At 37.2% G+C, this 27,368-nt stretch overlaps 2 protein-coding genes and 1 long non-coding RNA gene across 4 annotated transcripts in view; 1 reads left to right on the top strand and 2 right to left on the bottom strand.

Annotated features, from left to right (window-relative positions):
* Positions 1–928: 928 nt before the first annotated feature.
* upp2 (uridine phosphorylase 2) lies at positions 929–4,336 on the top strand. 2 transcript variants are annotated; one of them, XM_043249523.1, is made up of 9 exons: positions 929–1,089; positions 1,183–1,254; positions 1,348–1,462; positions 1,572–1,730; positions 2,196–2,310; positions 2,517–2,726; positions 3,011–3,157; positions 3,433–3,603; positions 3,742–4,336. In XM_043249523.1, the coding sequence occupies exons 2-8, from the start codon at positions 1,202–1,204 to the stop codon at positions 3,573–3,575; spliced, it is 942 nt and encodes a 313-aa protein (XP_043105458.1). In that variant the 5' UTR covers positions 929–1,089; positions 1,183–1,201; the 3' UTR covers positions 3,576–3,603; positions 3,742–4,336. The 2 variants fall into 2 exon arrangements, with proteins under 2 accessions (XP_043105458.1, XP_043105457.1); XM_043249522.1 differs by having other exon boundaries at positions 3,433–4,336.
* A 407-nt stretch (positions 4,337–4,743) lies between these two features.
* The window catches only part of LOC122351375 (coiled-coil domain-containing protein 148-like), a 28,460-nt gene continuing 5,835 nt past the window's right edge, over positions 4,744–27,368 (bottom strand). The window contains exons 4-14 of the mRNA XM_043248412.1: positions 24,250–24,341; positions 23,763–23,908; positions 17,490–17,585; positions 16,192–16,379; positions 15,434–15,572; positions 13,264–13,470; positions 10,967–11,107; positions 9,745–9,863; positions 6,104–6,221; positions 5,857–5,991; positions 4,744–4,942 (exon numbers count right to left, since the gene is read on the bottom strand). Of these exons, the coding sequence (XP_043104347.1) occupies positions 4,796–4,942; positions 5,857–5,991; positions 6,104–6,221; positions 9,745–9,863; positions 10,967–11,107; positions 13,264–13,470; positions 15,434–15,572; positions 16,192–16,379; positions 17,490–17,585; positions 23,763–23,908; positions 24,250–24,341 (1,528 nt within the window). The 3' untranslated portion in view covers positions 4,744–4,795. The remainder of the gene's footprint in view (positions 4,943–5,856; positions 5,992–6,103; positions 6,222–9,744; positions 9,864–10,966; positions 11,108–13,263; positions 13,471–15,433; positions 15,573–16,191; positions 16,380–17,489; positions 17,586–23,762; positions 23,909–24,249; positions 24,342–27,368) is intronic.
* Positions 18,615–21,842, bottom strand: LOC122351376. The gene is made up of 3 exons (XR_006251746.1): positions 19,916–21,842; positions 19,570–19,832; positions 18,615–19,426 (listed from the first exon to the last, which is right to left on the bottom strand). It is a non-coding gene; the product is annotated as an uncharacterized LOC122351376 (long non-coding RNA).

Genomic DNA, 27,368 nt, shown 5'->3' with positions numbered 1-27,368 from the left:
CTTGATTTAATGTGTAATCTATTAAAGATCTGTTGCAACACTCTCAGCTTGTCCTTTGCTGTATGCCGATAAATATACACTTATGATGTTTCAGAACAATTTTTGAAAGTACTTAATAATAATAAATATATAATAATAAAATATGCTGCCTCAAATTACATCATTTGATGTTGTCTTATTAATTTTAATTATAATGGACAATAAACATAAACATATCTCAAACTCCACATCACTACCCTTTTGATCTCATGCCCAGGTAACCAAGGATGGACCAGTTGTGTCATGGACATGTGACATGTTTTGTTATTTTATAACTGCAGTGTCACAGTGTCACATTTATAAGAGTAAGGAATCAAAATTTATTTATTTATTATTTTTTAAAATATTAATTATTGTCACAAATCATCTTACTAAAATGTTTCTACTAATGAGTTTTTTTGATTATATAAATATCATAACAGATATATCATTTACTCATACATCTAGTATTATTACCTACTTAGACGTGATGTCTAGACGTTACTAATAACATCTATTACAGAAATTTACTCTGCAGCTAATCTTTGCCCGATAGCAGCAACTGCACAGTTAAAGAATGTCAATATTTTCTTAAATTAAACTGGCACATAACCAATATTGATTTTTTGCCAGATCTATTGATTGTTACATAATCCATTTTGTACAGTCCCTATCAAGAAGTCTTACATTTAAATGCATTTAATTAGTTTTGTACGGCCATGAATGTTGTCTATGCATTGCTCACATTATTCACTAACTTTAATGTTAAATCTTTTAATGTGTAACTTGTCTGTGTTCAGAGGTGATGTTGGCACAGTGCTGCATCTCTCTGTAGAGCATACGTTTGTTTGTTAACATGTCAAAGAGAGATCAGTAACCAGGTAGAGAAAGATGTAGAAGGTGCTACACCTCCCCATATAACCAATCAATGCATTTCGAGCTAAATATAAGAGCTTGTGTAAGAGAGGCACATTTTTATTTTCCTGATGACACAAAAGTGTACATAGTACATTAGCAGTAGCAAAACCAAAAGGATTAAAGGATATCTTTGACAAATACAGCTGCTGCAAGGTAAAAAAAAAAAAGAAAAGAAACTAATTCTGCATATTTTTCTATCTATCTAGGTGTGAAGATATTGTTTGTTATTGTTTGTCATTTTTGCAGATTGACGAGAACTGCAACCATGGCACCTATTTTACTGAACAGTATGGGAAATGAACACAGCGATTACATTCAGTAAGAAAACTCAAATCGTATCAGAAAAAATATGCAATAAGTTAAAGTTAATAAGATCAGATATGAGCGTGTAACTGATGTGATGTGTCACAGACAAGTGGAGTATGTGAAGAACCCTCATTTGGACAGCATGGAAGAGGACATTTTGTACCACTTCAACTTGGGCACCAAGACCCATGACCTGCCCCAGATGTTTGGGGATGTGAAGGTTTGTTCAGACAAGAGCTAGACAGAAGATTACATTACATTTGATTACATTTTACGCATGATATATAGAAATGTGTAAAGCTATTCTTTTCCCTATTCCTATTTTGTAGTTTGTTTGTGTTGGTGGAAGTCCCAATCGAATGAGATCTTTTGCCCAGTTCATGCATGAGCAGCTGGAGCTGCCCGGCAACATGGAAGACATCAGAGATATCTGTGAGGGAACGGACCGATATTCCATGTATAAAGTGGGACCGGTGCTGTCCATTAGCGTGAGTATATCAAATATGAATTAGGTTTGTGTTGTTGATCACATGCCTGTAAATTGAAATAAAACCAAAAAATTTATGTATAAAGATCATGTCATGTAGGGATATGTAGAATTTGCACTGAATATGATTACTGAGTCAGTAATATTGCTAACAGTGCTAAAAGTGCATCTAAACGATGAGGTGGGAAAAGTGTTTAGGATAAGCTGTAAGGTATGCTCTTACCTATGGATTTGGACCTATGGAAATCTAAATACTTATAGATTATTAGAGTTATTGATTTCTTTGTATGTGTCTTTTTGTGTGGATTGAATTGGTGGTCACATATGCATTGGCTATATATTTAAATTATTAAATGATTTGGTTGGATTTTTTTTTTTTTCCCTGAATCGTGTCTCAAATCATATCATTTAATATGTAGTGTACTATTTCCACTAGCATCATAACACATGTATTTCTCTATGTCAGCATGGCATGGGTGTTCCTTCCATCTCCATCATGTTGCATGAGCTCATTAAATTGCTCTATCATGCTCGTTGTCGTGATGTCATCATCTTTCGCATCGGCACTTCAGGCGGAGTTGGTGAGCTCCTACCGTTTTTTCTATGATTGAATTATGAAGTGCAAATATACTACCCATGTGTTATTAACTTTAATAGAAGTTGTGAAGACTCAACCATTAATCAGCCAATAGTTCAAACTTTGAAGCATTATATTGATATATAAAAAATGCTGGATGAAAGTGTATGGGTTTGCTGTACAAAGCCCTTTTTTTCATTGAACACACAGGTCTGCCTGCAGGCACTGTAGTGATCACAGATAAAGCTGTAGACTCATTCTTCAGGCCCCAGTTTGAGCAGGTGGTTTTGGGAAAGGTAATCATCAGAAACACAGAACTAGATCAAGATGTGGCCCAAGAGCTGCTGCAGTATTCCTCAGAGCTTCCAGATATCCCCACTGTTATTGGAAACACAATGTGCACACATGACTTCTATGAAGGTAAAGTAATTGTTTACCCTTTTTTTTCATACTGTATTTGGTTACATGAAACATCATAGAGGCATTCCTGCAGCTCAAACAATAGAGATTTTCAGGAGTGATGTGAGTGTTATGGGTTTGATGCCCACCAAATCTTGCGTACCTTGAAAGCAATGTAGGTTTATTTGAAAAGCCTACATTGCATTAATTTTGGAACCTCTTACACCGTATTAATAACAATCATTCAAAACAGACTACACATTAAAAAGATTTCTTTCCATCATCACTTCTTTTTCCTCTCGTAGGTCAAGGGCGACTGGACGGGGCACTGTGCTCCTTTTCCACTGAAGAAAAATTGGAATATCTAAGAAACGCCAGCGAGGCAGGTGTCAGGAACATTGAGATGGAATCCACTGTCTTTGCTGCCATGTGTCGTGTCTGCAACCTTAAAGGTAGTTAAGAAATGTACAATGTTTTTTTTTTCCTTAATATATAACAGAATTTTTATCTTCTGTGAGCTAACTCTTTAAGAATGTGTCTTTAAGAACTCATGCTACGCAGTACTGGATTATAAGCTTCATAACTCCTTCTTAGCAGCATTTAATGATCTCAAAAGTGATACTTAATTATCAAGTTGTTAACCACTCAGTGGTGTCATCGATTTATTCCGTTTTATTGAGCTTTATTCATATTTTATTGAGATTTATTTCGTTTTATTTGTTTGCAGCTGCAGTGGTGTGTGTGACTCTGCTCAACCGGTTTGAGGGGGACCAAATTTCTACACCTCATGAGGTTCTCCTGGAATATCAGCAGCGACCACAGTGCCTTGTGGCTCATTTCATTAAGAAACGCCTCAGACTTGTGTCATAAAATCCTATAATGAACATATCTACAGCAGGGGTACCCAATCCTGCTCCTGACAATCGTCTCTCCTGCAAAGTTCAGCTCCAACTCTCATCAAACATACCTTTATGATTTGCTTCAGGTGTGTTTGATTAGAGCTGAACTTTGCAGGACAGTCGATCGCCAGGAGCAGGATTGGGCACCCCTGATCTACAGTGTACATAATAGTGTTCATAGTGTGTTGTGTTATTTAAAGGTGACATTCACATTTCCTAAACCTTCCCCAGCTGACTTCCTTACAAATCATCTCTAATGAACACCTTGCTTTAGTAGTTACTAACATTAGTACTAAAAAAGTTTGTATTTTAAGTTGTTAATCAACAATATGACTTAAATTATATGTATGGTGAGTTTTCACACTCACCTTTTACACTGTACATTTTTTTATTATTATTCTAAGTATTTTTTTTAGTAACATATTGTTGAAGGTAGCTTTGGTGTTTAAGCAGAAATAAACTAAGGTATATGTTAAGTTTATGAAATGAGTCATGTGGGTTTGTACTTGAACACTTGCTCCTTTTTATGCAATATAACAAACGGGGACACTTAATTTCTAGCGATTATTGTCGATTTTATTTACTGCATTTAATAACAAATAGTTTAATCTTGTCATTATACCTATTACCATTGTATACCATTGTGTTCTCCTATTTGATACTGTTCATTGCTTTGATACAATCTGTGCTGTTAAAAGTGCTATATAAATAAAAGTTATTGATTGATGGAAATTATTATTTTGGAAATGCTGGATTCTGTGTCTCAAGGGGTTTCTGATAGCTTAGAACATTGTACTGCAGTTCATAAATCTCATGCAGCTTTTTAGAACAATGTTGTGGGTCATGGTCTCACTTCTTACCACAAAATATGTATCTAAAATATGAGGCTTGTCAATGACACTCTTAAAAAGCCCTACATTCCTGTCTGCCATGTACTATCCTATTAAAAAGCCACAAAAATAAGCCAGTTGTCTAATTTCCATAAGCATGTCATACTGTGAAGAATTCAATATTACTTGATCTTATGAGATGAAGATTTATAAAGTCATATCAATCAATCAATCAAACGATCCTCCAAATATTGAATAAAGTATCCAAGGGTATATAGTTAAAAATGTACACAGTAGACCTCAGGAGGACAAAGCATGATTTATTTATGTGAAACGAAGATTACATTTATATAATTATTGGTCAGGATCTGAATGCTGCAGACTCCATGTCTCGTCTGGGTGGTTTTAGAGGTTGGAGCTCAGATAGAATTTGTCTTCCATAAGGTTTGTCGTGGAGACCTGCGGTTCTGAGCGCTTGTTCAATACGCACTCTGGGATCAGACACAATCTAAAAGAAAAACAAAATGACAAGAGACAATTGATAATGCTATGAATAATTCAAAGAGTAAGTATTAATAATAGCATTGTGTTGTCCTGAAGCTTATTGTTATCCCATTATTGACAATATTACTCATCAGTCAAAAAAAAAAAAGAATAAAAATGCCGGTTCTAGATTCCCATCAGAAGATATTGTGTAATAGTGTAATGTTTTTTACACTGTCATTTGGTAACCAGAGCAGCTGTTGACCGGTTGAGATGCTTTAACATGAACAAGGTTAAAGTCAGTAACTTATCTCTGTTTAATGTGTATTTACAGGAGGTGCTGTTGAATCTCCATGTTATGAAACAAAAAAAAAGCTGTTTCACTGTTTGGCCTCGTCCTGTGACTTTGTAAACATCAGAGTCCCAAAATGTCATCACAGGTTAGCCATTATTATTGGCAGAAACAAAATGGCCCATGGACATGAGCAGGCAGTCAGAAGACATGATTTGGCAAGCTTTAGAATCAGCCCATTCAAATTATGAACGTGAAATGAAATGTGAATTTCCCCTCAGTATGTTGCCTGAATTAAACTACCATGACTGGAAGACAAAATACGGTTCACAGTCACATGAAGGATTTTATGAGTCCAACAAAGGTCTTGCAAGAAAATAATTACATTATTAATTCTGAATAAATGAATGCATATAGAATACTGATAAGACATAAACACAGACAGTGGAATTGTTTAATAAATTGATGTTTAAAATAAGATTTAAATTGTAAATTGTTCATACCTGGCCTGTGATTTTTCAGGTGCATTCTCACACATTGGTTGAAATGTTGTGCTCGGTGTTGACTAATAAAAGGCTTCATGTGTGTTTGTGTTGTGAGGTGAATGTGCGAGTGGTACAGTGTGTGCTGTGTACATGTGCTGCTACCTGTTTATCAGTGAATGTATTTAGCTGGTACAGTGGTCTTTGTAATGTAAACACTTCCTCAGGCTGTTGACGTACGCTCCAAGCCACTGTGTTTCCCATCATCCTCTTTGGGTTGGCCTTAGCTACTTTACAGACCTGTAAAGCAAACAAAACAGTTTAAATGATGCTATACTCTTGACCTCAGCCCTGACTCAGATCATCAGGTGGGATTTGGAGTGTCTGGGCAATTGTTTGAATGTGTGTGTACCTGGTTGCGTAAAGCCTGCAGTCTTTCCTCTTTCTCTTTTTCGTCCTTCTGTTTTTGTTTTTCTTTAGCTTCGCGCGTTTGCAGTCTCTGCTGAAAACGCTCTCTCCTGAACATCACTCTGTGCAATACAAACAACCAATGATTTGGGATTATTGAAAGAAACCATAACATTCATCATGATGACTTCTTGCTTCTGCTTAGAAGGACAGCATAAATACTATATTTAATTTCTTTACTCCATTCATTATGCTATTTACAAAAGTTGTAACAGACACTGCAAATGATATCGTCTGTTGCTTTAAATTCCAGCTTGTGATAGCAGGATGGATTCTGATTGGCTGTCAGTGTTTATATCGTTCATAAACTGGGGGAAAAAGGTTCTTAAAATGATTCCAAAGCTTTTGCTTCTCTGTGCCGTTATCGTATCGTTGTGGTGTGCTATTCATTAATATTAAAAACTGTTTAGTTATAAGCCTCTGGAACTATTTTTGATCGACCTCAGTTATGTTCAAAGCATCATAACTTTTTTTTTGACCAGTTAGTCAAAAAGTTCTCTTCAATCATTTCTATGCAGCTCAGTCCAAAGATTATTACTGCCAAGTTTTTTGGAAAAATTGGGCAAAATTTGAAGGATTGGCAAAAATTGTTTAAACTACTACAAATGAGCGCAGACTTAAAGGAAGACGCCATTCTGACGGACAACTTTTAGCACTTTTACACAAAAGGAAAGTACTGATAATTTATAACACTTCATTTTTACAACATGTTACTGTTATACTACCATGGAACATAACAATACAAAACAGCAAACCTTTTAAATAACTAAAAACCTGTCTTTAACTGAAATTGTTGCTGTTTGTCATTATAGCTATCAGTGTATCACACATGCATGTGCTAAAATACTTACAAATAATAAAAGTAGTGTCACAGGTTTGATTATACAAAATCTGAATACACAAATGAGACAAGAGGAAAACGTTATTTTGGATGTAATCAGCTTGCGATGAGTATGTTAGCATATAAAATTAACTGTTGTAAAGCAGAGAGCATGCAGTGCTGGACAGATACAAACAGAGATCTAATACCGAAGTCAAGGGCCAAGAGCCCAACTACCTCAAACACACTCCGAGATGGTGGCATCATTTTAACCATTATCATTTGATTTAACATTTTAACCATCATCATTTAATTTAATTATCTCGTTAACTTTAACTCTTTAAGGACTTGGGATTTGACTCGAGATTTGCTTGTGACTTGAAAGGAATGACTTGGACTGCATTTACACTGCAGATCTCTGTGACCAATTCTTAGGCCTACATGAAAACTCACTAAACTTTTTTATCAGGCAATACGCTATTCATAAACAGGTGCAGTTTTTTTTAAATAACTTTTATTAGATAGTATTGGAAATAGGACTGTTAATTTTGGTTATTTTTAACCATTTAAACCATTTTAAACCATTATTAACCGACAAGGTTGTAAAATAACAATTAAATGAATGGAACCCATTAAAAATACCTAAATGTGTTTCCAGGTATTAATTTTATGCATGTAAAAAACAGCATGAACATCAGGACGTGAGCAGAGCTTGTACGAACAGCGAAAAACTTAAAGCTATATGTAAATGAAATGCCAAATATATGACCTAGACGTAAAATATAGATCCCTGCCCATTGAAAGGATTAATAGATAACATTTACTTGGGGTTAGGATTACATTATTTGTTCAGAGAGCAATAAGCAGTTATTTACCATTAATTCCATTAAGTGAAAGAAAGAAAGAATGTAATTTAGGCTCTGTCACTTGTCTGTTGCCTGGCTGCTAAGTTTTGCTTGCTAAGCGTGCTGTTTTCAGCAATGTAACCAAAAATTAGGAATAAAATCAAAAGAAATTTCCTCCATAACACAGTGTTATATACACCTCATATATCATATGTAAACATTTGTGTTACCACAGCAATGACTGATGCATTTGACTTGAATCTGTTATCTGTTAAGTGTACTGGCCAGCCCAGGTGTGGAATGGAACGGTTCTTCAAAGATTGCAAAGATCTCTTCCACTGCAACATTCAGATCAACAGCACTGCATTCTGCTATTCTGTGTTCACTCTGTAGTTTTCTCTACAATTTATCTGGTTTCTTCCTTAATATTTAAGGCTGGAGGGCACTACATGACTTTTAAAATCTGAACAGATTTTTAAAACACTATCAACTTGTAAATATATACTGATTTGCACAAACATACAGATTTGCACATAACACTGCACAAACATAATAGCTGTTTACACTTTAATGTTTACAGTATATATATATATATATATATATATATATATATATATGTATATATATATATATATTTATATATATATATATCTTGTATAGTGTATATATATTCTCTTGTATTATATAATCTGTCTTGTCTTGTCTTGTAATCGTGTTGCACTGTAGAGTTTCTGTCACTACAACAAATTCCTCGTATGTGTAAACATACTTGGCAATACTTGTCAATCTGTTTTCAGAGTTTGTATCCAGACTAGATGGTGGATCAGCACCCAGAGATTATGTTCATCAGAAACCAGAACACCTAGATGCGCCCCGTGGACCAATCACCAGATCCTGATGCACACACGCACACACTAAGTCATTTACACTACCTGACACAGCAGCGTTTAAAATTGAACTGGAAGTTAAGTGCTGGGCGTCTGGTCAGAGGAGAACTGACCCCAACTGAGTCTGGTTTCTCCCAAGGTTTTTTTTTCTCCATTCTGTATGCATGGGGTTTTGTTTCCTTGCCGCTGTCGCCTCTGGCTTGCTTGGTTGGGGACACTTAACTTCTAGTGACTATCGTTGAATTGACTACAGAGACAGTCTCTGCATTTAATAATAAATTGGTCACTTTCATCATTATACATCCCTGTCATTATACTGTACAGTGCTTTGATGCAACCTGTGTTGTTAAAAGCGCTATATAAATAAAAATGATTGATTGATTGATTGATAAAGTGATTCTGATTCTGATTCTGATTCTAAATAGTGACAAAGGAAATCTAGGCATCATACACTACACGGCCGAGGATCATACGCTTTCATACGATCACAACAGACTTATACAGAAATATGAGGCTAGGAGACGCATGACAAATGAAAACAATTGTTTTCTAAAATTGTTTGAATGGAATAAAAGTCTGAAGCTAAAAATTGGAGCCTGTGACCATCATACACTATGTGAAATCTTTGTGAAACCTGTCAGCTTTAATCTGCAGACTGGCTCTGACTTACCTCAACTAGCATCAACTTGTTCAGGAAAATCTGGAAGTGTATTACAGGCTTTAGTCTGTTATTATTTATTAGTAGTGCATATGAAGAGGTCAGATGCAAAAGCAGTGTTACAGACTTCTCAGTGGCTTGAACCCTTCATAGTCATTTATTGGTATCACCACAATAGTTGTTAAATTTACTCTTGCATATCTATTGTTAATAAATTTCATTCATCTTATTACGATTGTGTCTTCATTGTGTTGAAGATCCAAGGCTCTACTAGCTAGCTAAACCACCAATCTTTCAGATAAAACAGTTGACCAGCTCCCTCCAGTGTGTGAACAGCTTATGGGAAACAAGTTCACATTGCAGGTCTTATTTTACCTTTCTTTATCTCTCTGCACCTGTTCTTCTATTTCTCTCCTCAGTTCTGCAAGCCTCTCCATATCCTTCTTTCTTTGTTTTTCTTGTTTCATCTGCTTCTCTGCATGGAACCTATTTATCTGAAAGAAAGAAAGAAGTTTGTGATGCATTCGAACCTTGTGTTGACAACTAATTATTAAAACTGAGCAGCGTACTGATAACTAATTAATAAAACTAACTGGTGAATAAGGAACATAGGATCTGTGTATTCAGAGACTTGGGAGAATGAAAAACACGGGATGGCTGGATTTCGCCCTTGGCGAGATAAAGAAAAATTGGGCCCACTGGTGTAAAAACAATAAGAAGAAAGCACAAAAAAGATAATTTCAAAATTTCAAGATTTATATGCTGCTGAATAAACACGGGGCTAGCGCGATCTGAACGGGTAGCACACAACATCAGAACTTTGACAACAGTTATGGATATACAACTTCAAGAAACATATCAAGAGTAATAGTCATATTTAAATGCACTCCATATACTTTACTTTAATGAGCTGTCATTAGTCCTGTCCAACCTGCACCACAACCCAGTTAGGATGGGGCTTAATTACATCACATCAAATAAATGTCACTTCCTAATATTTTTGTTATTTAAATGTCATAATCTATTAAAAATATCATATTATTATACACAATCTCTTAAATCTGTTTTTACCATGGTTTACCTACAGTAACCATGTTTTGTGATTGTATAATCATGGTTAAATTTCGTAAGGGATATTTTCATATTATTTACAATTTTTATATTTACAATATATATTTTACAGCGTGTACTTATATGTGATGTACTTGTAATAAGTTGCATTTTAAGGTACTTCAGTGGACCTTTAATGTTATCTATGTCTTGTCAATGTTAAAATTATTTTTAATATATCAATAAACAGACTTTTACTCAATTGTTTATCGCTTTATTAAAATAAGCAAAACAAAAAGGTTCACCTTTAGAAGCTGTCACGTATATGCTTGTAGTAAGAGGTATCTTGCCTAAAAACTCGTGAACAAAAATTGTAGGGAAACGACACCTCTGGGCCACAGATACTGTACGGACAGTCTGACCCAATGTGACTTTTTTGTTACTATATCAGTAATAATGTATTATCTCATAATGATATTAAGTGAGCGTTCAATATTGAAAATGGATTATCTAATTTAACTGCAACATTTAAAAAAAAATCTATTACCTGCTGTTTTAGTTGAGATCTTTTAGTCTTTTCTCTTAGCTGTTCCTTTCTCAGTCTCTCCTCTTCGTCTTTGAACCAGTAAGCAGCAAGAGAAGCTTCCAAATCCGCAGCCTCCTCCTGCTGAATGCGCCACTGCTGTAGCTAAACACACACAGAGTGACAGGAGGCTTCAGCAACAATCTCCCTTCAGAGTTTAGACAACATGAGAATATACACACACACATATATATATATATACAGCAATGTCTAAACAGTGATTGGTAGGCTTGACTTATAATGTTTTCATTTTAAAGTCAATTTAAAGGAATTGTTCACCCAAAAAATGTAATTCTCACCCTCAAGAAGTTCTAAATCTGCACAAATTTCTTTCTTTCCATAACAACATTTTTTTATGAAAATCAATAGTGACCCAAAACAGCCTGGTTACAAAATATTTTTCTTTGTGTTTGGCAGAACATGGAACAACACAAGGGTAAGTAAATGGTAACAGAATTTTCATTTTTTGGTAGACATTTTGTTTGACTTAGTTGTCTGAAAGCTCAAGGGGTTACCATTAACATTGATAATGACAATGACTAGTTATTTTTATTAATTTACAAATATCTCTGTTGCTCAAAAATACAAAGAAACTGAGGAGATTACACTAGCAGAATGACAAACCATCTAAGTTACTAAAAGAGGTGCTTCCAGAAGATAAATCCACTTCTAAATATTATTCATTTGACATTGCCATTAGGATATATCCCAAATACCTTCAAACTGGCTGTTAAACCTCTCATTTATAAACTTGATCCTAGAGAGACCAATCTAAATCTCCCTTTTTCTCTGTCTTTGAGATAGTATCCTCACAACTACGAGAAAAATATGTGAGGACTTCTGTCCTGAGTTTGATTTGATTCTGTGGTAAAGGAAATGCTACATAAAAAACAAATGCAATTGCTGCATGAAATGAATTAGTTCAGGCAATAATTTAAATATTTAAGCGAATTCTATATTACTCAATTTGCTCAAAGCTTGTATCTTTTTCTTAGAATTGTGTGATATGATTACAAAGATTCCTTAAGTTTTGATCATGTTTTCCCCATCATGCACTGGGGCAAGAACAATTAAAAAGGTAAAATTAAGTTTGGTTTACTTAAAAATGTCATGTCACAACATTTTTAAGTAAACCTAACTTCATGGAACAAGATATAATCTAGTAAGTAATTTTAAATTGTGTTAGATATACACACTACACAGATGTAAATTAATTTTTAACTTGCACAATGCACATTACTACTTAAACTCACGTAAACGTAAACACACAATGCTGTAGTGCATGCTGGGTAATTCCATAGTAGAAATCCCCATCATGCATTGCAGTATGAAAAATTATTGTCACCACAGTGGAGGATCATATGGTAAGTATTTGCGTCTAAAAGTCTTAACCAATTCAGCTTTTTAACAGAAAAGCAAGTCAAATCTTAAGTTCTTAAAGAGTTAAAGTTAATGGGATTAATGTTAATGAGTTAAAGTTAATGAGTTAAGTGACTAATTAAGAAATCATTGTGCATTAGTGATGAACGTCTGCTGTTACTGAGAGTTACAGAAGATCAGATTGTGATGTTTTATTGGTTAAAATCATTTATCTTGGAGATCAGTGTTTGCTGTAGGTGGGCTCTTGGCTCTTGATTCCTGTATTAGATGTCTGTCTGTAGTAATACATGTGCTGTTGTAAAGCAGAGAGATCAGTGCTGGACAGTGAGCAGATGTTAGTAGAAGTTTTTATATATGATATGATACTCATCATGAGCTGGGCTGGTTACATCCAAAACAATGTTTTTTTTCAATTTAGATTTTGTACATCCAAACTTGTGACACTACATCATTCAGGAAAAGTTTTCAAGCAAATCAATCAAATTGATTTTAAATGCAATGCATATATTATATAAAAAATACCTTTAAGGCTGTCCATGGACATCAAGAATCAGCACATGAATCTCAACATGGTTGAGATTTACAACAAACTCACAACTCACAACAAAACTCATACAAACAATGCAGTATGAAACCACAAACATCACCTTTTCTTTCAGCTTGTCTAACTCCGCACAGGAGCCAAACAAAGCTTACTTTTAGAAAGCCAAGAGCCTAATTCTCCTGCAGTGACTTTGTCACTTTAGTCTTTGAAACTATAGGAATCTTATCTATGCAACAACTTGTAATACCTCAAAGAGAAAGAAGAGCTTGATCACATCATATGACCCCTTTAAGAAAAAAATTATAATAATAATAAATAAAAATATATATATATAAACCTTTGCTTTAAGTTTGAGGCAGATGTTCTGCTGGTGTGAGCGCTGCTTCTGAAGTTCCTGCTGCTGTATGTGAGACATTCTGCAGTCCTCCAACATGCTCAAAGCCCTCAGGAGCAGCTCTGAATGATCCCGGTGCCAGCCCCGCAGTATTAGATTCTTCTGTGTCATGCTGAAATGATACCAGTCACTCTGACGCTCATGCGCACACTGCAATATAACAAACACCCACATATATAGTGATTGTCCATAATATCCATCCTCGGCACATCCAACAGCTCAGAAAAACATGATGTTGTAAAAGAAACTATGGACTCATTCTTTTCTAGCATTTTAGACACAGTTGCTCCTTTAAACAAAGAGAGCAGCACAGAAAATAGAGCGCAGATGGAAGAAAACAAAACTAGAGGTATTTTGTATTGTACAGAGTTCACACTGCCCGATTTTACGTCAGGAAGAAGAACTGACAACTGTCTGCTCTGCAAACTACAGCCAAACGCACACGAGTAGTGATAAGGAAGTAAAGCAAGATCACAATAACATTACGGTCTATTAATCTACCCTGAACACAAAATAATTAAGATTAACAACATACTTCAGCTGGGAAAAAAAAAATAGATATATCTATTTGAAAGTGAAACTAAAATTTTGTGCATTTTGTAATAAGTTTATTTCTTAAAGCCTATAAAAGCTTTCAAAGTTGTGAAAATAAAAAATGAATGTCCCGCTGCCCTGTACTGCTCTCTCATTGGCTAGAGGTCATCGCTGATGTATGTTTCAATCAGAAGTGATTTCACACAGCAGGATTTTCAATCACTGACAGCTCCAAATATTTAGCATGGCAAATATTTAACAGGCACTGGTGACACATCTGTGATTTTCTCAAATACATGATCTGTTTGATAACACCTGTGTGATTAAACAAGCGTGATGTATATGTATATTACAAGCTATGACTTCCAGAAGTCATAGATACTTTTTTGAATATTATTAATTTGCCACTGTCAGGAGGATATCTCCCAAAAACTTTCCAACCGACTGACTCATATAAAAAAACACAAAATGATTCCACAGAATTTGTCAATTTACAGAGTGATCTCAAATCTCCATTTTCTGTCAAATATACTATAAAAGGCAGCATCGTGACCATATGACCATATGATTGGTCTGGTTCTGTCAACACTGCACTGGCTCCCTATTAAATAGTGTATACATTTTAACATATTGCTAACTACTTATAAAGCTGTGAGGGAACTTTTATTGCATTATATTTCTTCACATCTGCTGAAATTTCTGGCCATTGGATAATGCCTAATAAATCTACTGTGTGCATCCTTTTCCTGTTTAGCACCCACACTTTGTCTTCCTAGTAATGTTCCATCTCTTTACAAGATCCATTTCAAAAAGACCCATCTCGTTACAAATAGCACACATATCTATAATTCAGATCCGTTACATGATTTATTAGGTCACCAGAAGAGAAACTCTTCATATAACATCTGATGTATTTGTTACATCTTAGAGAATACCATCTATAGCCACTTTTCCACCATCAGACCAAACAGTTCTCTTTTAAGAACCATTCTATTCCGCACCGATTCGAGTCAGCCAGTACAGTTACATTGTTTTTCACTGCAGGGCTGATAACGGATTCAATTCAAATGTGTTAGTCATTTCCGAGGTAACACAAATGTTTACATATGATATGAGGTGTATATAAAAATATGCGTTATGGAGGATGATCATACATTTCTTTCAATTTTATTACTAATTTGTGTTTACATTTAACAAAATAGCTACAGAGAAACTATCAGCCAGGCAACAGATAAGTGAAACATACCCAAGTCTTTTTGGTTATCATGCAAAAAGCTATATGCACCTGGAATACTTACAAATTATAAAAACAGTTGGGACAAAAATCTGCTGGGAAATAAAACATGTTTAATTTGGTCTGTGTAGCAGCAGCAATATATGTTTCAGTAAATACATGAACAAATACAAATATATATGCGTGCATATTGGTATATGAAATTGTTTGCTCAAATACGGTATGCCCTAAGTGTGTGTAAGGGGGTTAATGTGTTACTCTCCACAACTTTCAGTCTGCTGAGCACATCAGACTTCACCAGAGAGAGAAAGTCAAAAGGAGACAGATATATGCTGGAATACTGACCAATTCCTGTTTGGTTATGTGTGGCAGCATTCTCTGCACCATGTCAATGTAAAGTGAGCGCTGGTTCCGGAGACTTGGGGAATACTGACTCATTATGTGCTGGAAACATTCATGATCTTCTGCATTCCAGCCACAATTCCTGAAATACAAACAGACACAAAATCACAGAAAATATTACCAAACAGTTGCTGGTCTGCACTGATTTCCATAGTATGGAAAAAAAGACTATATATTTTTGGCCACAACCAAAAAGACTGGGAAGTGGCAAGTACCACTATTATTAATGTTATTATTATTATTATTATTATTATTATTATTATGATTATTATTATTTTTATTATTGAATATTGGCAGTTTAAAGTGAATACATATACACATGGCCCCATTTACACAAAACAATTTTAATTTTTCTGTGTAAACATGCTAGATGGACGTCTACAGTGTTAAAAAATGGTGATTAAGTTAAAATTATGCTCAAATAAATTATCAAATAATGTGTCTTAAGACCTTGCATCTCTCAAAAGCAATGGTGACTTAGTTCTGAACTTGTTATAATTCATAATTCATGTTACAGTAGTGTTCCTGCTTTGCATCATTCCAATCAATGGACTGCAATAAATGGCTCCTCGCTAGTTTGTTTAAAAAGCAATTTTTTTAACTGTTTAACTGTACATAGATTATAAACAAGCATATACTCTACTAAGCCTTTGCTATATACATAAGTGATCATTGTGAGTTGATGATAATAAGTATATTACCTGTCCAGGCCTTGCAGTCTGGTCTCCTGTATCGCTATTCTGAGATTATATTTCTCAGTGAGAGAATGAAAGCTGTGGATCAGATCTGATCTGAGGTCAGGATACGGACAGTCTGCAGTAAAGATCTCATCAGGAACCTTCTCCAAATAGGCTACCTGATCATCCATTGCACCAGACAGTAGGTTCTCCTACAGGACAGAGAGAGTTTTAATTTTAAACATAGTTGATATTGTTTGATAACATTTCATTTTAAGATGACCTTGTTACACGTTACATATGTTAACCATAAAAAAAAATATGCATAATTTCATGGAAGTAACCCTAAAGATATAGAATACATGTACTCAGGGGTTAAATTGGGATTTGCTATGTGGGGAGGTTCTACGGTATATGTATATATATGAAACATTTGCAAAAACAGATTTTAACAATTCTCATAAATCATGTTTTCTCATTGTGCATTCCAATTAACCTCAACCAAACTGCAAGACTGAGACTATCACAGAATTGTAACTATGCAGCCATTATCTACAGTATCAGTTCCAAATTCCACTTATTCTCTATTAAAGGAGAGGAAGAATTGTACAAACTTGTTAACATATGTTGCCCAATTCCATCTAAACTATTAAAATAGTGGCTTTCAGAAATTATAGATCCTATTTTGACCGTTATAAATTCATCATTGTCATTAGGATATCTCCCCAAAAACTTCAAAAACTACAGACCAATGTCGGCTCTCCCTTTTCTGTCAAAAATACTAGAAAAGGTAGTATCCTCACAACTATATTCATTCTTATATAAAAATGGTATCTGTGAGGATTTCCAATCAGGATTCAAACCGTACCACAGTACTGAGACTGCTCTCATTAGAGTTACAAATTACCTGCTCATTTTTAGTGTTATTAGATCTTAGGGCAGCATTCAACACTATCGCAACTATCACAAAATTTTCTTGAATAGACTAGAAAACTATGTTGGCATTAATGGAAGCGTCTTAGCATGGTTCAAATCGTATTTATCTGACCGCTATCAATTTGTAGCCATAAATAAGGCCATAAATCATTCACAAGTGAAAATAAGAAGTATTTTTTGATATTCATAGCTAATTAAAATCCACATTTTAAAGATGACATTTTTTAAAGTCACATTTAAGGAACTGATATGGGAGACTACCCAAAAGTATTGAATAGTTCACCCAGAAAAAAAAAAATGTATTCACCGTCAAGTTGTTTAACAACTGTTTCTTTTTTAAAGTGCTAAGAATTTAGGCCTATAGTACAAGTATCATTTTAAATGACCTCAAGCTTTGTAACACAGATGTCCTGCTGTAGAAGCACACATTCACATTTCAATCTGTCCATGACTTCCTCCTGCTGCTGCCTGACAGACAGAACCTAAAACACAAAGAAATGTGGTTAATTAAAGTTAGAAAATAAATGTTTATTTTGCATTAAAATTGTATGAAATTTCATTGCAGCAAATCAGTAGTTTGTGGCCCCATGCTCTTGTATGTATGCCTGACAACATCATGGTATGCTTCTAACGAGATAGATGACGTCCTTTGGTATTTCATCCCAGAACTGGACCAGGGCATGACTAAGCTCTTAATGTCCCAAAAGTGTTCTATTGGATTTAAGTCAGCAAAGTGTGAAAACTATTCAAATGGTATCTAAAAAGTATCTCTGACATAATCGTGGCATGGAACTAATAAAAGCAGACAGAATATTAGTTGACATTTACTAAAGAATAAACAACACTTCTACTGTTACGAAATGGACCAAGACACAGAGGTGGTATCTGAAGAGGTGGTTGAATAGCATTTTGTCAGTTTCCATGGCTGTGGTTAATCTCTTTAAAAGGAAGCAGCCAACAAAACTTGGAAAATCTGTCCACTACAACCAGAACACAAGTGTTACCTTTAGAAGGGGCAGATCAGTCACGAAGTTGACTCGACTTCGTGACTGATCTGCCCCTTCTAAAGGTGTGACCATGGGTACAGGTAACAGAAAGTTTGCCATCTGAATGTACCTACTCATATTCCTTGCCATAGCTGGAAGCAGGCCGATAGCAACAAGAGAGCTGCGTTGGTCCCTGGGTGGCCAGTGCTCAAAGAGGTGTGAACAGAGTAAATAAGGGGAGTGTGCTGTGTCTGTGGTACATATTAATGAACTGGGGGACAGCCCGGCAACAGGAGCTAGGTCGTAGACAACTAGAGGATCAGTCCACTGGATGGGATTCACAAAGATCTTGGATGGGAGGATTCTCAGATTCATTAGGAACTTTGTCAGAGACGCATCAGCTTTAATGAAATTGTGAAATCAAACCTGGTGAAAAAGAGTGATCAACATGCTTGGCGTGGGTTTAGCTTCTTGGCATCACAGAGATACTAGAGGTTCTTATTATCCATGAGTACCTGCAATGGTTGTGACGCTCCCTCCGACCAGTGTCTCCACTCCTCCAGGGTGAACTTGATGGTTAGCAGCTCTCTGTTGGCAATGTCATAGCTTTTCTCTGCCAGGCTGAGCTTCTGGAAGAAGTAGGCACATGGATGGAAGCGTGGAGGGATCCTCTGCTGTTGTGATAGGACTGCTCCTACTCCATTGGTTGATGTGTCGACCTCAACTATGAAGGGCAGGGTCTGGATTTACAAGAGGATGAGCAATGGAGAAAGCTCTCTTAAGAGTGGCAAAGACTTCTGTGGCTTCCTGGATCCAGGACAGTGAATTAAGCAGACTTGTGATTGTACTGTAATTATGAATGAACCAAAGGTAAAAGTTGGCAAATCCGAAAAAGTTCTGGCCAGGAAGTGATAGCTTTGACCTTCCCCTCATCCATCTGCATACCCCAGATGTATACCCAAGGAACGGCACAGTGGTATGATGGAAGATACATTTTTTGGTTCATACTCATGTAGCCTCTTTAAGACCTCAGCAACATACTTTGATATGTTCTGCCTCACTCAAGGAGTATATCAGGATGTCATCGATGTAGACGAGAATGAACTTGTGGAGAAACTCCCAGACGACCTAGTGCATGAAATCTTGAAATACGGACCAGGTGTTGACTAATACATAGGGCATGACGAGATACTCAGTGGCCGATGGGTGTCACGAAAACTGCTTTCCACTCGTCCCCCTCACATATTCTTATATGTGGTTGTAGGTGCTGCAGAGGTCCAATTTTGTGAATATCTTGGCCCCTTTTAGTTGCTCGATGTGGTGGTAAGCTAGAGGCTCTGTTGGGGCAAAACATTTCACTAAATTGAGAGTAGCATGGAGGAATATTAACAGATTGTTTCGATGGACATGGAATTAACTGGCAGATCAGAGATGACAGGCTGGGGATGACCTGACAGACATTCTGGGAAGCAGTTCTTACCCCATTTTAAGACTTCTCCTGTGCCCCAAGAGAGAATGGGTTTGGCATCTGCAGTGGAATCCTCTACTGTAGAATCAGCAGTTCAATTTCCTCCACATGTAGCAGTCCAACTAGAGTTCCAGCACTGAGTCTGATCTATTGTCGACTCAAGAGTTTCACAGTTATCGTGTGGACCTGGTAGTTTGTTGCTGTTGGGGAGGTTGGTAATTTACACTGGCGGCAGAAGGTACAGGGATTTCCAGCTGACCTGGGGTCAAGGAGAGCTGTGAGTGTGAGAGAGAAGTCAGATGCAGTAAGCATTAAACAAGAAGTTTATCTTTTCTGGAATTGGTTGAACGACACTCACCAGAGAATTCTTGGGACAAATGGAGCATGACAAACACATATGCCCACCAGCTTCACAATACAGACTCACACCCAGAGTCAGCCTCCTCTGCTGCTCAGAGGAAGAAAGTCTCCCGGAGTCCAGTATCATGGGTTTTGTCCGTGACATGACAAGCTTGCATGCAGGAAGAACAGTGTATAGAAAGAAGAATGAAATCAGGGAAGTCAGGGTTCTAACGTCTTCATCAGAGTCTTTGTATTTCATCCACTGGTGGCTGCTAAAGTACAAAATTTGATTGAATATTCTTAAATTGACATAGTACCTTTTGTTAGGTAATAAAGACAAAAAGTCTTTAAAGCCTTCATTTTGTTTTTCCTTCAGCAAGTCAGAGGCTGACTTGCTGGGGCACACACCTTCCAAAAAGTTTAACTTTTGTCTCATTAGTCCACAGAGTATTTTCTAAGATGAGCCTTTATGTTCTTTTTGCTCAGCAGCGGTTTTCGTCTTGTAACTCTGCTATGCAAGCCATTGCTGAACTTAACTGAGGCATGTGAGACCTACAGTTCTTTGGAAGTTGTTGTGGGGTCTTTTGTGATATCTTGGAAGAGTCGTCACTGTGCTCTTGGGGTAATTTTGGTCAGCTGGCCACTCCTGGAAAGGTTCACTATTGATCCATTTGTGGATGGCTCTCATTGTGGTAGTCCCAAAGCTTTAGAAATGGCTTTATAACCTTTTCCAGACTGATAGATCACAGTTACTTTCTTTCTCATTTGTTCTTGAATTTCTTTGGATCTTAACATGATAAGTAGCTTTTGATAATTTTTTGGTCAACTTCACTTTGTCCTTTTTAAGCATTTTCTTGATTGCGAACAAGTTTGGCAGTAATCAAGCCTGGGTGTGGCTAGAAAAATTTAACTCAGGTTTGATGTGGTAAGATGGTCAATGCAGTGCTACAGGCCGTAAAGAAAGATGGCAAGGACTCCAACAATGTTCAAGAAAAAGATAATCTTTACTGTGCCACAGTTATCCAAAAACAAAAAGTGCTGTAAGTCGCCTAGGATGCCCAAACTGGCTCCATATCAGTTTCCTCTTCCTCCTCCACTATGGCCCTCACCATCATCACCTGGTCTTTCCTTTCTTGAAGATCTTCATAATCTGACACCGACACCTTCCCTTTGAATTCCCTCAAGAGATTAGCATGTAAGACCTGTTTTGGCTACTTTCTTTCAGGGCATAACATCTCATAAATTACACATCTCAGTTTTTGAGTAACCACATACGGGCCCTGCCACTTGGCCAACAATTTACTCCTACCTGAGGGTAAAAATAGCAGAACTTTCTGCCCGGGTTTCAAGTCCCTTTCACGGGCATGTGCATCATACCATTTTTTTGTCTATGTTGGGCCGCAAGTATATTCTTTAGGGGCCATAGTTCTGTAGTTCTCCATCTTATCCCGCATCTGCAAGATGTAAGAGGTGATACTGCACTGGGGTGGTTTTTCTGCTGTCCAAGCCTCTTTGAGCACGTCCAGGGGACAATGAACTTGCCTGCCAAACAAAAGCTCAAAAGGAGAAAATGCAATTGAGCACTGAGGGACCTCCCTATATGCAAAAAGAAGAAAAGCAAGCCATTTGTCCCAATCCCTCCCAGACTTGTCAACAAATTTCTTAAGCATGTTTTTTAAAATATGCCATTAAAACGTTCTACCAGACCATCGATTTGAGGATGAAATGGTGTTGTTCTAATTCCTCTAATGCCTAATTGCTGGTACAGAGGTTTCATCAGATTGGCCATAAAATGTGTCCCCTGGTCTGTAACAATTTCAGAAGGAACACCAACTCTGGATACCATATTTATCAAACATGTTACAATATGTTTAACCTGAACTGAGTGCTAAGGATATACCTCCGGATATCTAGTAGCATAGTTACAGATTGCCAATGCATATTGATGACCTGAACTACTCCTCACCAATGGGCCAATGATATCCATGCCTATCCGATCAAATGGAATTCCAATTATAGGAAAGGGCTGACTTTCGTTAAAGGGACAGCAGATAAACTTTACTCTCGCATGGCATTGGGAAGGAGGTATAGCGCGCAGTCCCAAGGACTATGAGGAGGTAGTTGGGTAGCCTTAACCTTACTGAAAACCTCTTGGAGTTCATTATAACATGAGGGGATTTTCACGTCCTTCTGGGTCTCTGGGCTCTCTATACTGGTAGTACAACACATAACAGGTTTAACAGAAAAACAATGATTGATGCATGATGGAGACCATTTAATGAGCTCACCCTTGGCCCAAGAGATGTGTGGATCATACGCTGACAGCCATGGATGTCTCAGAATGATCTCATACTTATAAGAATCTACAATGTGGAATGTTATGTGCTCACGATGGAACATGCCCACTTGAAGTGTCAGCGTCTGTGTTTGATGTGTTATTCCAGTTCCGATGAAATTATCATTGATGGATTTGATCTTGATAGGGGTTTCACATGGACGTGTGGGAATGTGGTATTTCATGATGACTTGGTGACTGATGATATTTAAGACAGCCACGAAGTCAATTATTGCTGTCAGGACGAGATGCAGTGAATCATTTCTTATCACTACAGGCATTGTATTTAGTCTTATTACATAGCAGATAGACATGGTCTCCATTTACCCGGGGTGCGGCAGTCATCTTGTGAGGACACTCTGCATTGTGGTGATTTATACTGCCACAGTAAAAACAAAGTTACAGACATCTGTGACGTTCGCGTTCCTGATTATTTATTTATTTTTTATTTCATTATTAAGGGGATAAAAAAATAGCTCTTATCAGTTTGGATTGCTGTTCTAGTCCAAGAATATGCATCTGAGTCTGCTGAAATCTATGAATTCACCACTGAGCTTTCTCATCATTATGGAGGGAAATCATAGACCAGAGGTCTATGATTTCCCTCCAGAATCTGATCCAGCCCATAAGTCTAGTCCAGAGCCCACTGTAGTCTATGAGTCTACCCCAGAGCTTGCTCTGTCTCACAAGTCCACATCAGAGTGGCAACTTCTGTTGCTATACTTCCCAAGGTATTCTGATGTTCCTGTAATAACCTAGGAGGTTGTTTGGGCCTGTGTAGTCATGGACAAGGAGATTGTTTCTGAATCCTTTGTCTGCTCAAGTGAGGCTATGGAGGTTCTTTCTGAACTGTTTCCCTGTCCCGTCACTGCAGGGGAGATTCAGAACTGTCTGCCTGTCTTGCTAATCTCTCTGTACTCTTCTTCATTGCACTCCTGCCTCATCTGCCAGGGGAGCTATCTGCCCTATCAGCTCTACCTTGGTGGTCATCTGCTTCACTGTGGAGATCTGGTCCTGTCTACACTGATATGGTGGTCTCCAGCTCTGCCTTGGCCTCCTGCCCTGCCAGCTGCACCCTGGTTTCATGATCTACCTCTGAAACCATGCTAAGTGTATTTCAATTCCTATCCCACCCTTTGCTCTGATGATTACTTTATTGCTTTTGGCTGTTTGTCATTTACCTATTTAGTTATAAGCCTTATATATACCAAGTCTTTTGTTGCTGCAGGATTGCTTCATTGTGTTTGAGGCCTCTATGTCTGTAGACTACGTTTACCAGAATTTTCAGTGTTTTTCTGTTGCTCTTACCTGTGACCCTTTTTTTCCTTTTTGCCTTATGTGGATATCATGGTCTCCCATAGAGTCTGTGAGAGTTTTGTGACACTGCATAGACTAAATGGTTTTTATAATGTACAAAACATGTATATGTATATACCTATGTCAAACCCATGTCATTAGACAAATTTGTGTCCTCATACCACACAAACATGCCCACACACACATTGTATAGCTGATTGTGATTGGTTACCTGCTGTAAGACTTCTTCAGGCTCTCTGATGTGATTGGCTTTTAAAGAGTGTAATGAAAGTCTGTACTGCAGATCATCTCTTAGCTGATAAACGGGTTCCACTGTGGTCAATCGAAACACCTCACGTTCCTGTTCCAGGTCCAATTCTAATTGCACACAAAGAATACACATATAAACTTATAACAACTAGTTATAAATAATATAAAGTCATTCTGCTGAAAAGCAAGAAGTAAAAAAGGTCTTAGTTCTGGTAGGACTGGTCTCTGCCAAACTAGGAAAATGCTAGGCCATGTTAGGATCTTGAGCCTACTAAGACCAGCAAAGCAGCTGATTGAATCTTGTCTTGTAAAAATAAAAACTAATCATATGTGACAATAAAGTAGGAATGTATTATTATATTAAATATTAAATCCAAATTGTGTTTTCATTTTGCTAAATAATCAATATTTCATGTATGAACTTTCAAAATAACAAGGGAACTTTTTACCATATTCTTGTAACTGAAAAATTATATCTGTGTCTTCTTCTTTAAATCCAGATCCATGAAGAAAACACTGAAGGTCCTTCTCAGTCTTGTGCCTGTTTCAAAAGCATATAAAAACAATATAAGTTTATGAACTTGAGATTAAGAAATGCAAGTTTCAGGGAAGAATGCGGATTCAGTTGCAGATTCAACACAAATTTATTTAAGTCTCAAAACACAAAAACATGGCTGGGGCGGAAGTCTGGAAGCCGTAATTCCAGGCAGAGAAATCAGAGACAGGATCTGTCAAAGAGAACAGTCATAACAAGCCTCCAGTCACTCCATAAGGCAGAGAGGATAAAGTAAGGCATAGGGGAATCAGCGCTCACAGTCCCAGCATCAGTGCTGATGCAACATCCCGGGGGAGAAACAATACCACAGAGTCTCAGCTTCAGTGCCGACGCAGAGGTCCGGAGAAATGAGAGGCAGAGCAAGTAGAAGTGGAGTCAAACTGAAAACACTAAACTATACTTGGAGCCTAAGTAAAAAGGCAGGACAAAACATAGCAAGACTAGAAGCAGATCACGAGCCATGTGTAGCATCCTCACACCACAACAGGGATTCTCTCCCGTTGCTGCTGAGGCACGGCAGCGATTGAGATCTCGAGGATTGCATTGGATGCTGCTGCTGCAGGGAGAAACGGCTTATGCACGAAATCGGCGCACGTTGCAGAGGAGGTTGAGGTGGATGCAGGGGCTGCTGAGCAGAGCTGCCCCAACTGTGTTCCAGATGAATCCATGAAAAGTGTCCAGATTACATAGGTTCCTCGAAGGAATGAGATGCCGTGTCTCATAACCACACTTCCGGCTTCCCTGCCAGCGCTCGCTTCATGACAGAAACTGAAGTCAGCTGCACTCCACATGCTTATATGCTTCCTGGCCAGTGACGTTATCCGCCCATGATGTCTCGTCCATCCTTTGGACTGATTGCACATAGTATTCAGAGCATAGTCACTCTGAAGGTGTTCCCCATAGCATCATTGACACGTCGTCTCATTCTTTCAAGGAACCATGGTTATATACATAACCTAGAGACATTTTCAGTGGTTACTTAAATATTTATAGTAGCTACAGCCTTGTAGAGGTTTGTTAAACAAGAAAAGCTTAGTGTCTTCATCTGAATATCATGATGAACTATGCAGGTTCTGGCTTTTATGTAAGGGATAATGTACATCCAGCAGGTTGTTATCGCAGAATAAAGCCAGACAGTCTTATCAGCAACCCAACGTGAAGAGGACACGACTACTTGCCACAAAAGTAAATAATTGTTTATAAAACCCTGAGTTGAAATATTTAAAGGTAAAACTTCTGTGATGAAGCACATATCTAGCACCTAAACTCTGGAACAATCTCCTTAACTCTGTTCGGGAAGCAGACACACTCTGTCAGTTTAAATCTAGATTAAAGACACATCTTTTTAACTTAGCCTACACATAACACCCCAACATACTTGTTATTATTCAAATCGTTAAAGGATTTTTAGGCTGCATTACTTAGATTTGCTGGAACCGGGAACACTACTCCTAAAATACGATGTACTTGTGACATCGTAAAAAGAATGGCATCTACGCTAATATTAGTCCTGTCCCTTCCCAATCTGTTTTCACAGTTTGTATCCAGACTAGATGGTGGATCAGCACCTAGAGATTATGTTCATCAGAGACCAGAAAACCTAGATGCGCCCATGGACAGATCACCAGATCCTGATGCACACACACACACACACTAAGTAATTTACACTATCTGACACAGCTGCGTTTAAAATTGAACTGGAAGTTAAGGGCGTCCGGTCAGAGGAGAAATGACCCCAACTGAGTCTGGTTTCTCCCAAGGTTTTTTTTTCTCCATTTTGTATGTATGGGGTTTTGTTTCCTTGACGCTGTCGCCTCTGGCTGTCAAAAAAAAAATGTTTTGTACATTTTTGAATTACAATTTTATATGTGCATCAGGTAGCCTTATCACCTGTCATTGCATTACATTTTAATACTACAGTTGAACCCACTAGATGCGTTGCTGCTAAATTGTTCATTCAAAATATTGCAGAAAACGAGAGCATCAGTGTGAAGAGGATGTTGCTTTGGGTGAAACTGAATAAAGCCTTTCACACATATTCATGCATATTTATCACATTTTCTCTCTATCTATCACTGTTGTACTTGCATCTTGCACAAGAAAGACGCATGTTCAATTAATGTAAGTTCAACTTTTATAAAACATGTCTCAGGACCATGCGAATGAGGAAAGTATGATTGGTTTTCTATGGTGGAGGGGGGTGCACACAATGTAAACAGCATCTATATTTTTATCCATCCCTGATGAAAAAAAAAAAACAGCCTAAGACTAGCATACGACCAGCCTGGCAGGAGCAATTCAACATGAAGGGAAGTAGGAAAACACACATAATGTTGACAAGACCGTACAACCTAACACTGACATGGATACAATTTATAAAGAGGAAGTAATTGATTGTAATTCATAATCATAATAATCATTAATAATAAACAAACACACCTGAATCAAATGAACAATCAACAGGAGACAGAAATTAGGTCACACACAGAGCACATGGGGAATAAAAACAACAACAGAATTGTCCATAATGTTACAATCATATCATCATCAGCATTATTACTAGTCTATTATTATATCTTAATATTTGTTTTTCCCTTCATTTTGATCTGTTTACATAATTTTCAACAGGTCAATAGGTCAATGAACCATTAAGGATTCTGTAGCGCAATACCTAGTGTTTTGTTGAGAAAGTGAAAAAGAAGTGAAAACGGATCCTACCGAGGACACTACTAGTGAGCTTAACATGACGGCAAAGGTTTGGAGCAACATTGCCAGACCCACTCTGCCGAGTTTCAAACATCCAACACTTGAGAAGAAGATGGACTGCATCCAGTCTATATTGTCAGATCACTCACGAAAGATTTCTTCGCTAGAATCAAATGCAAATGTATTAGACGAGTGGGTTCTGGTATTACAATCAACCTACACCACCCTGGCTGAGAACTTGCTCATACTACAAGATAAAGTTGTGGAGCTTTAATCAAGCAGCCGTAATAATTGTGGGCCTACCAA

The sequence above is a fragment of the Puntigrus tetrazona genome, chromosome 9 (assembly GCF_018831695.1).
Source record: "Puntigrus tetrazona isolate hp1 chromosome 9, ASM1883169v1, whole genome shotgun sequence".
Taxonomy (NCBI): Eukaryota; Metazoa; Chordata; class Actinopteri; order Cypriniformes; family Cyprinidae; genus Puntigrus; species Puntigrus tetrazona.
Note: the sequence above shows the minus strand (reverse complement) of the source record. Positions and strands in the feature narration are given on the sequence as shown.

Bases quoted from the DNA above. Each gene is read 5' to 3' on its own strand.
- upp2 (XM_043249523.1), top strand. From the start codon at position 1,202: ATGGCACCTATTTTACTGAACAGTATGGGAAATGAACACAGCGATTAC. The intron at 1,463-1,571 runs GTTTGTTCAGAC...CCTATTTTGTAG, and splicing joins AGATGTTTGGGGATGTGAAG to TTTGTTTGTGTTGGTGGAAG. The intron at 2,727-3,010 runs GTAAAGTAATTG...TTCCTCTCGTAG, and splicing joins CACACATGACTTCTATGAAG to GTCAAGGGCGACTGGACGGG.